The following is a 10,261-nucleotide window of genomic DNA, read 5'->3' on the forward strand; positions in this document are numbered from 1 at the left end:
CCGGAGCCCCTTCGGCAACCGCGGCCGGGGCCGGCGCCGCGGGCGGCCGCGCGGCTCCGCTTCCCGACACAGACGCCTCTTCCTCACCAACAGCTAGGGACGGGCGGGAGCCGCTCCGCACGGACACGGAGTGCCCGCGGCCGCCCCGGCGGGACGGTGTGCGGTGACGCGGGCGGCACCCGGTGGATCCCCGCGGGAAGGGACACAGGACGGGCGCAGGAGCGCTCCGGGCGGGTCCCCGCGGGTCCGAGGCACGGGAGCGCCCCGGGGGGACGCCGCCGTGCCCGCGGGGGACACGTGTGACAGCGGGGGACACGTGTGACAGCGCGGCCTGACGGCGCTAGTCCAGTAGGATTTACTACCTGTCGGGGGGTGGGAGTTAGAAACACTTAGTCGCTGAGGTGCGAACATTTTATGCAAATCATTTAATGACCTAATTTGCATATAACCATAAAACTTCTGTTTAAAAAAAAAAAAAAAACGCCTCCAAAAAAAAGCCAGAAATGATGGTTTTGTGTGTGATCTCTGTGTGGGGGCAGGAGCTGGGCCAGGGGGGTCGTTTGTCCCATGGCTCTGCAGCCCTGGATGGGGACAAGGCCATGGGACAAACGAGCTTCACCCTGTTCCTTTGGGGCAGCCCAGCAGAGTGGGATCAGGGCTGGGGAACAGGAGCTCTGCTGTGCAGACTTGGAACCTGCAGCTCTGCAGATCTGGAGAGGGGTGAGGGCATGCACATCATGGGGGGAACGTGGAGGGTCCCCTGCCCAGGAGTGTCTGGGGTCCCCAAACAGTGTGAAGTGTCCCCAGCAAGTTCAGAGTCCCCAGGAGTGTGCAGGGCCCAGGCAGCCTGACAGGTTCCAGGAATGTGCAGTGTCCCGAGGGAGTGTCCAAGGTTCCCAGCAGTGTCCAGTGTCCCCAGGGAGTGTGGAGGGTCCCTGGCATCATGCAAGGCCCCTTGGGCAGCGTGCAGGGTCCCCAGGGAGCGTCCAAGTTCCCCAGCAGTGTCCCCAGGGAGTGTGCAGGGTCCCCAAGCATTATGCAGTGTTCCCAGAGTGTGTGCAGGACTCCCAGCAAGTTTCCAAGGTCCCCAGCAGCATTCAGGGTCCCCAGGCAAGGTGCAGTGTCCCCAGCAGTGCTTGGGGTCCCCAGCAGTTCTCCACACAGCCCCACAATGCCCGAGGTCCCCATGGCAGGTGTAGTGTCCCCACAGCATGTGCAGTGTCCCCAGGGCACCCCAGCACTGTCTCTCCCCTCCACCTCCAGCCCACGCCAGGGTGACAGCACTGCTGAGCCCTGTGCTGTGTCCCCTGTGCTGTCCCCTCTTCCAGCCCCCAGCATCCAGGGCCCCTTGACTGCCACGTGCTGGTGGGTGCAGCCCCCAGGGAGGGGACAGTGGGGCAGTGGGAGCTGTGGCATTTGCAGCGTCACCCAGCTCTGGTGGTGGCCTCCCAGGAGGATGGTGGCACTCAGCTTGGGGACCCTGGCATGCCTGAGGAAGGGCCCTGGATTCTGTGGGGAAAGAATTGTGTGGAATAACTCCTATCCCCAAATCAGGGCTAGGAGGGACCTGGGGATGTGGCAAGGACAGGGGACAGGAAGGACCCAGGGGTGGGTCGGTGACAGGAGGGGGGGTCTCCACACAGCCCCACCACAGCCGGTGACACAGGGACCTCCTGAGCCACCCTGGACCCACAACCCACTCCCACTACCCTGTGTCCCACCACGCCATTCCCACTTCCCCACCCTGCTGCCGCTGCCTTCCCAGGGCGCGGCACCCCGGGGACGGGCCACAGAGCACGGGGGACCCGCGGCGGGGGTGCTGAAGGCTCTGCAGCCCAGCACGACTTTATTCCGTATTTCGTCCATACAAAACTACACCCCAAGCACTGTACAGCGGGACGGCGCGGGTGGAGGGGGGGGCAGTAAAAATAAGCAGCGGGGGCGAGGGGACAGAGCGGCAGGCGGGGGTGGCGCGGGGGACACGGCGGGGGGCTGCCCCCCACCCCGTGCGGCGACATCGCCCGTGGGGGGAGCGCTGGGGGTGAAGCGTCCGTCCGTGGCGGGGGACCCGGGGGCTCGTCCCCCTCCTCGGGGCTCCCCGCCCGCCCCCCGCCCCGGCCGGGCACCTCGGTTCGGCGGGCCGGGGGCTGTCCCGGTGCCGGGGGGTGGCAGTCCGCGGCGGGGCGTCCCCCTAGTCACCGGGGGGCAGGATCCCGGGCGGCGGCAGCGGCGGCGGCCCCGGCTCGGCTCCGTGCACCCGCTGGTGATCCTTGAGCGACTCCTTGTAGCGGAAGCTGCGGCCGCAGGCGGGGCACTGGTACGGGCGCTCCCCGGTGTGGATGCGCTGGTGCTTGAGCAGGTTCTGCTTGCGGATGAAGCTCTTGCCGCACTGGGCGCAGGCGAAGGGGCGCTCCCCGGTGTGCAGCCGCTGGTGGTTCTGCAGGTGCTCCTTGCGGCTGTAGCACTTGCCGCACTCGGAGCACTTGTAGGGCCGCTCGCCGCGGTGGATCATCTGGTGCCGCACCAGCCCCGAGTGGCAATTGAAGCTCTTGCCGCACTCGGCGCACGGGTAGGGCCGCTCGGCCGCGTGGCTGCGCTGGTGGATCCGCAGGCTCTTCTTGCCGCTGAAGCTCTTCCCGCACTCGGCGCAGCCGTGCGGCCGCTCCTCGGCGGGGCCCGGCGGCGCCGCGGGGACGGCCCCGGAATCGGCGCCCGGGCCCGGCTCGGGGCCCGCAGCTTTGCCCAGTCTGTGCTGCGCCGGCAGGGCCACCGCCGCCGGCACCGCCGCCTGTCCCTCGGCGGTCCCGAAGCCCGTGCCGGGGAAGAGCAGCTCCCCGGAGCTGCCCGGCAAACCCACCTCCTCCGGGGGCTCGGCGTGGGGGCACCGCTCCTCCGTCTTCACCAGCAGCCCCTCGCTGGCTGCAGGGCACAGAGAGACCCGTCAGTCCCACCGTGGATGTCCCCAGGCTCGTCCCGCGGGGGTGCTCCCCCCAGCCCCAGCCCCACGGTGGGGATCGCTCACCAGGACCAGGGCCCGGGGGCAGCATCTCCCTCTCGGGCAGCTCCCAGGGCTCCCGGACACAGGGCTCTTCCTCCTGCTTGATCCACGACAAGAAGTCGTGCGCGGTGATCAGGGCGTCCGCGCCTGCAGGGAGGGACAGGGACGGGGATGGGGACAGGGACTCAGCCAGGCGGGGCCACACCCTGCTCCGGGAGGCACGGCAGGGAATGGCTCAGCGCCGGGCTCACCGGCACAGGGGTCCGGCGGCATGCCCCGCTCCTCCGGGAACTGCTGCTGCTCCCCTACGAACGCCACCTCCTGCTTGATCCGGGACAGGATGTCGGAGGTGGAGATCAGCGACTCTGTTCACAAGGAGAGACTTGGCCGGGGCCGGGATGGAGCCACGCGTGTGACCCACGGCCACCACAGCCGGGGTGTGTGACCCCTGCACTCCGGCCTCATCCCCATCCCACAGCAGCGATGGACGTCCAACACCCCCAGGGAGCTGTGGGGACAGGTGGCTGTGGGACAGCCCTTGGTGATGGGAGACCCTGAGATGGCCTGTGGGGACAGGTAACCCTGAGACAGCTTTTGGGACAGGCACAACCCCTGGGAACAGATGACTGTGGCAGAGCCCATTGGGGACAGGTGACAATGGCACGGCTGATGGGGCTGGGTGGCTGTGACACAGCCCATGGGCCCTGACACAACGTGGTGGCAGCAGGGGACACACGGATCTCCCAGTGATGGATATCCAAGATCTCCAGCACAACAGTCACGGATTTTCTGGGGTCACTCAGGGCAGCTCCCAGCACAGCTGCAGAACTGGGCCCAGTGGGGATGGGAGTGTGTGGGAGGGAGGAGGGTGTCCCTGGGGTGAGGAGGGTGGAGGAACGTGAGGTGGGGACAATGGGGACAGTGGGGACAGGTCCTCCCGCGGTGCCTCACCCGCGCAGGCGTCTGGTGGCAGCTCCCTCTGCTCCAGCTCCCGCGGCTCAGGGACACAGGGCCCGTCCCCGCGCTCGCTGCGCGGCTGGGCCTCGCTTCTGGAGAGGGCCCCATCTGCCAGGGACACAGAGCGGCGTCACCCCGTGCCTGTCACCCCCTCCCTGTCAGCCAGGCTCGGGGCACACCAGGCTGCCAGGACCTGGTGTCCCTCCTGGCGGAGAAATCCCACAGCACCTCCATGCTGGAGGCAGCTTGGACACTCAGGTCCTGGGTTCTGGGGGACAAGGAACCTCTCCAGCCCCCTGGGCAGCACTGGCATGGCATGGTGTGTCACCCTGTCCCCACACACAGTATGAGCCACGGAGCATTCCCTCTGGAATGGTCCCAGGACACAGAGAGTGCCACCGCTGACCACTGGCAGGGGACCCACTGAGGAGACACAGCCATCACTCCATCCTGCCAGGAGAGGGGGAAAAGGGACATTTACCCAGGGACAGCAAAGCCTCATAGTTCTCCTTCACCAGGTTGTTGTACAGCTCTTTCTGCCACTCCTCCAGGTTCTTCCACTCCTCCGCTGAGAAGTAGACGGCGATGTCAACAAATGTCACCGGCACCTGTGGGGACAAGACGCCCTGGCTCAGCAATGCCCACTCCCGAGGGTCCCCCCGCTGTCCTGCAGCCCCTGGGGACACTCTACCTTGGGGACCTCGCCCCGGGGGCCGGGGGGCAGCCGCAGCACCCAGAAGTTCCTGTTCTTCAGCAGGTTCTCCATGTTCTCCAGGCGCCGCTGGAGCAGCCCGTACTCCTGGATGAGGGTGCCCAGCACGGCCCACTTGCTCTCCAGCTGGTTCCCAAATTCCATGGCCGTCTTCTCGCAGTCCAGCAGCTTCTTCTCGGCCGTGCCGGAGCGGCCCTCCAGGCTGAGCAGGCGGGTGGCCAGCAGGTCGATCTTCCTCTCCATGGCCTGCACCGTGGCCACCACGGTCCAGAGCGAGGCCTCCGCGGAGTGGAGCTGCGCCTCCCGCACGTGCGCCCGCTCCGGCAGCAGCGGCGGCTGCAGCGGCATCAGGTGAGGGGCCTCCATGTTCCACTCCTGCACCTGGGGAGGGCACGAGTGGCAGCAGGCCCACGGTCACCCCCCGCAGCCTCTGCTCCCCGTTTCCAGGGCTTTTGGCACCAGCAGCGCCAGAACTGCCAGGGATTCCTGTGGGCAATGCCCACCGGCCTGAGGGGACAGTGAGTGGCAGTCCAGGGTGGCAGTGGGGTCAGGGTCCATCCCTCTCCTGCCAGAACTAGGCAGGTCACCATGGTGACACACTCCCAACTTGTCACCCCACTCCCCAATCCCTTGGGAGCCATTCCTGGGTCTGCCCGGGCTGGAGCCCACCCAGGAGGAGGATGGGGCTGGGTGGGCAGGGAGCAAGCACGGCAGGTGTGGACCAGGGGTGTCCAGGGACACCTTGGGGACATAAAGGGACATGCCAGGACAGAGCTGCCTGGGGCATCCCTGGGCTGAAGCCTGCTCGGAGCATTCCAGGGCACCCTGGGGCATCCCAGGGCATCCCGGGGGCACGGGGCTATCCCGGGGCAGAGGTGTCTGAGGACACGCTGGGCACACACGGGCATCCCGGGTCAGCGGGGCACCCCGGGAGCACCGGGGCCGTGGCGGGTCGCGTCCCTGGGGACAGCCCGGGGCACCCCGGGGGAACGTGGACATGCCGGGTCAGCGGTGCCCGGCGCAAGCACGGACATCCCGGGGCAGGGGCGCTCAGCCCCGTCCCGGGGCACCGAGGCCACCGCGGGTCCGTTCCCCGGAGGCGGCGGGGCCCCGCGGGCCGGGGCAGCCGGAGGGTCCCGGCCGGGCCGGGCAGCGGGGCGGCTCCGCCTGCGGCCGGTTCCCGGTGCCGGTGCCCCCCGGGAGCGGGGCCGCTGTCGGTGCCTGCGCACGGGCCGGGCCCCGCCGCCCCGCCGAGCAGCCACGGGCAGCCGGGGAATCGCATCCGCCTCCTCCGGGCTGGGCGGCAGCGGGCGGGGAGCGGCGGCAGCGCGGAGCGCCGAGCACTGCCGCCTACCGGCACCGGGAGCGGCTCCGCCACCGGCGCGGCCCCGGTACCGCCAGCGCCTGCCGGGAGCGGCCCCGCTGCCGCCACCGGGGCTGGCACGGCACACACACACGGGGACTGGCACTGCCACAGTCCGCTGGCACCGGCGGTGGCTCCACCGCGACAGCGGGTACCGGCACCGGCAGCTCCACCGCTGCCACCGACACCGGCACTGGCACCGCTTGGGAATTGGTATCGGCTCTGCCACCGGCACCAGCCTCTGCAGGACATAGCACCGGTGCTGACACGAGCGTGGGTGACACTGGACGGGACCTGGGTGCAGGGAACACCGATTCGGGTGGCACCGAGGGCCAGGAGCCGTGCGGGAAGAGGACGCGGGCACCCGCAGCAGGACCCCCGTCCTGGGCGGAAAACCCTCCTGGGGGGACATGCTGGGTTTGGGAGCCACCCCGTGTGCTCACCCTGACCCTGGAACATTTCGTTTTAACAGTGTGGGGCTGGGGCCAGGCCACAGAAAAGCGTTACAGTCCCACCTTCCTGGGATTATCCCGGGAAAAGCTCCCCAGTGCCTCCCTCGGTGTTCCAGGATCCGCACGGATGGGCCATGATGGAGCTCCCCTGGGCTGGACAGGGAGCAGCGGGATGACCCCGGGCCCGGAGGGAGCGCAGTGGCACAAGAAGGGTTAACGGGCTGAGCAGCATCACGGGAGCCCGAGCAGCCATTTCCCTCCTGGATGTCATCGCTCCCTGTCCCCTCGGGCACCGCGTGCCCCAGCTGGGACACCCCAAACCCCAGGCCCTGCCCCGTGGCCCCAGGACTGAGCCATTTTCATGAAGATGTTTTCTCCAATATCCAATTTAAATATTAGTCCGTTTCCAATTTTCCTGTCCCTGTTCCCTGGAGCAGAGCCCGACCCCCCCGGCTGTCCCCTCCTGGCAGGAGCTGTGCAGAGCCACAAGCTCCCCCCTGAGCCCCCTTTTCTCCAGGCTCAGCCCCTTCCCAGCTCCCTCAGCCTCTGAGGTTTCTTCATCTCAGCCATGAATTCACCCGCTGCCAGCACAGACATGGTTTACTCGGTTTATTCCCCAAATTTTCCAAATATCTTTTACCACACAGGTGATATTCCCCAGGGAATGTCAGTTCAGAGGCTTTGGTCCCCAGGACAGCACCTGCTGGAGATCCCACTCCTTGTGGCAGTGGGGAGTTGGAGCTGGGTGTGACACAGCAGCTCTGCCCCCTCAGGAGTGAGGGGAGCTGGAGCATCCCACGGGATCCAGGGCTCAGGAGACAGGGAACCACCCCCTCTGTGGGAATGGAGCTGTATCCCAGTCCAGGACACATTCCCTCCTCTGAGGAGCAGTGCAGGATGTGCAGGCTGTAAAACCACAGCCCAGACTGGAGAGGGACTGGGGACAAGGCATGGAGGGACAGGACACAGGGAATGGCTCCCACTGCCACAGGGCAGGGGTGGAGGGGAGATTGGGAAGGAATTGTTCCCTGGCAGGGTGGGGAGGGGCTGGGATGGAATTCCCAGAGCAGCTGTGGCTGCCCCTGGATCCCTGGCAGTGCCCAGGCCAGGCTGGACAGGGCTTGGATCACCTGGGACAGTGGGAGGTGTCCCTGCCATGGCAGGGGTGGCACTGGATGATCTTTAACATCCCTTCCCATCCAAACCATTCTGGGATTCTATCAGGAATAAAAGCAAAGCCAACCCCAGAACTTCACTTATGAAGGAAACCATGAGAAGCCCATGCCAAATGTTTTTTGGGACATTATTGCTGTACCTGGGATGGGCAGGACGCTTTGGGGCCAAGTGTATTTTCCCAGAGCTCCTGGAAGTGCAGCACAGCACCAGCTGGGTGCTCTCTGCTGCTCCTCAGGGGCTGCTGAGCCTGGAGACTTCATTCCAGCTGGAGTCTCTGACTGAGGACACCCTTCCAACCGGAGGCAACACATTTTTCCTCTTGGCACGCAACTGGAATATTCAAAAATGCTGAAAACCACCAGCACGTGGGGAGAAAACACAAAATCTGCATGTGCTGCCTCCTGTCTCCTCCACCCTTCTCCCTGCTGCATTTCCACTTCCCAGAGGAACATCACCAACACACTGTACACACATTTAGAATATACCCATGGAGTTTTTCCCCCAGAATTTCAGAAACCAAAGCAGCATCTCACCCCACAGGAAAACACGGGGTCAATATAAAAATAGAACCCAAAAACCGAGTTAGTTCTGCAGGTACAGTAATGGGAGAGCAGCTAAAGTGGGGAAATAATGCTTGGAATTGGTTGCTTCAAACATCAGCTTACAATCCCATTCCCAATTGTTCATTTTTCATCCCTGGAAACTTCCACTGTTTCTCTGTGGTACTCTGGATGCTCTCCAGCATGTGTTGGGTTTTTTTAATGCCCCTTTAGGTACAAACAATGCTCTCTGTCCTACTCCTGCTCCAAGGAGGAGCTGGATGGAGCAGGGTGAGAACGACAGGAATGATGCAGGTCCTGATCAATGATGGTTAGGGCAGCAGCAAATTGGATCAGAACTGGATTCTTGTCTTAGGTTGCAATGCAAGATGTAACCAAATGCATTCTATCACCACGTGTTAAAACCAAGTGGGGCAGTGTTCCTTATCTCTTCCAGGACCCCTTCTCCTTCCAGGGAGCATTTTCTGTTAATGAGCCATACAGTGTCCCTGCATAGCTGATAAAATTCCATCATCCCATTGGAAGATGCTCGGCCCAGGGGGAGGAGCCAAGCATTCCTACCTGCATATAATCTGACCCTGGAACACCACAGCAGCCTTTGCCCACGGCATTCCCAGAGGAAGACCAGACCCATCTACACCACTGGAAGAGATTTTCAGAGGAAAACTTCGCCCTTCTGCAGGATCTCTGCTCCAACAGAAGCACACGTGTCACTGCAGGAGGGCTGAGCCACCACTTCACCAGAGTGCTGCCAGCACCCCGACCCACAGGGTGCCAGGCCGTATCCTGACTCCGGCAGTGCTTTTGTACCACTGCAATTTATTCTGATTTTTTTTTTTTGGCAGCTCTGACTCGGGATCTCCCGCTGGTCAGCTTTCAAACTGAAGTTTGAACAGTGGGAAAACTGCCTTATCCCCAGAATCCAACCCACAGAGGATTTTTGACGGCTGACTGCAAAGCTCTTCCCTCGGCAGGCATGTGGCACGCAGGCGATGTGGAGATGGACTCTGAGAGCGAGTTTCTCCAGGAAGAAGGAGGGTTTCTCCAGGAAGAAGGAGGGGTTCTCCAGGAAGAAGGAGGGTTTCTTCAGGAAGCAGGCTGGTTTTTTCAGGAACTAGGTGGGTTTTTTCAGGAAGCAGGAGGGTTTTTCCAGGAAGAAGGCTGGTTTCTCCAGGAACTAGGCGAGATTCTCCAGGAAGAAGGAGGGTTTCTCCAGGAAGAAGGCGAGTTTCTCCAGGAATCAGGTGAGCTTCTCCAGGAACTAGGTGAGTTTCTCCAGGAACAAGGAGGGTTTCTCCAGGAACACGGTGGGTTTCTCCAGGAAGAAGGCGAGTTTCTCCAGGAAGAAGGCGGGTTTCTCCAGGAAGCAGGCTGGTTTCTCCAGGAACAAGGCGGGTTTTTCCAGGAACCAGGTGGGTTTTTCCAGGAATCAGGTGGGTTTTTCCAGGAACAAGGTGGGTTTCTCCAGGAATCACGTGGGTTTTTCCAGGAACCAGGAGGGTTTTTCCAGGAATCAGGCGGGTTTTTCCAGGAATCAGATGGGTTTTTCTGGGAACAAGGCGAATTTCTCTAGGAAGCATGCGGGTTTCAGGTGGGTTTCTCCAGGAAGCAGGAGGAAATAGGCGGATTTTTCCAGGAATCAGGTCGGTTGCTTCAGTATGCAGGTGGGTTTTTCCAGGAATCAGGTGGTTTTTTCAGGAAGCAGGCGAGTTTCTCTAGGAAGCAGGAGGGTTTCTTCAGGAACCAGGCAGGTTTCTCCAGGAATCAGGTGTTTTTTTCAGGAAGCTGGTTAGTTTCTCTAGGAAGCAGGTAGGTTTCTCCAGGAACAAGGCAAGTTTCTTCAGGAAGCAGGTGTTTTTTCCAGGAAGCAGGTGGGTTTCTCCAGGAACCAGGATGGTTTCTTCAGGAATCAGGTGGTTTTTTCAGGAAGCAGGTGAGTTTCTCTAAGAAGCAGGTGGGTTTCTCTGGGAATCAGGTGTTTTTTTTCAGGAAGCTGGTGAGTTTCTCTAGGAAGCAGGCGGGTTTCTCCAGGAACCAGGATGG

At 63.0% G+C, this 10,261-nt stretch overlaps 1 protein-coding gene across 1 annotated transcript in view; it reads right to left on the reverse strand.

The window, feature by feature from the left end:
• The window catches only part of LOC120510548, a 35,901-nt gene extending 27,101 nt beyond the window's left edge, over positions 1-8,800 (reverse strand). Inside the window, exons 1-7 of the mRNA XM_039726462.1 lie at positions 8,780-8,800; positions 4,647-5,048; positions 4,437-4,563; positions 3,950-4,063; positions 3,250-3,363; positions 3,023-3,145; positions 2,200-2,919 (exon numbers count right to left, since the gene is read on the reverse strand). Of these exons, the coding sequence (XP_039582396.1) occupies positions 2,200-2,919; positions 3,023-3,145; positions 3,250-3,363; positions 3,950-4,063; positions 4,437-4,563; positions 4,647-5,048; positions 8,780-8,785 (1,606 nt within the window). The 5' untranslated portion in view covers positions 8,786-8,800. The remainder of the gene's footprint in view (positions 1-2,199; positions 2,920-3,022; positions 3,146-3,249; positions 3,364-3,949; positions 4,064-4,436; positions 4,564-4,646; positions 5,049-8,779) is intronic.
• Between the last annotated feature and the right edge of the window lie 1,461 nt (positions 8,801-10,261).

The sequence above is a fragment of the Passer montanus genome, unplaced genomic scaffold (assembly GCF_014805655.1).
Source record: "Passer montanus isolate IOZ18808 unplaced genomic scaffold, ASM1480565v1 scaffold59, whole genome shotgun sequence".
In the NCBI taxonomy this organism is placed as follows: Eukaryota; Metazoa; Chordata; class Aves; order Passeriformes; family Passeridae; genus Passer; species Passer montanus.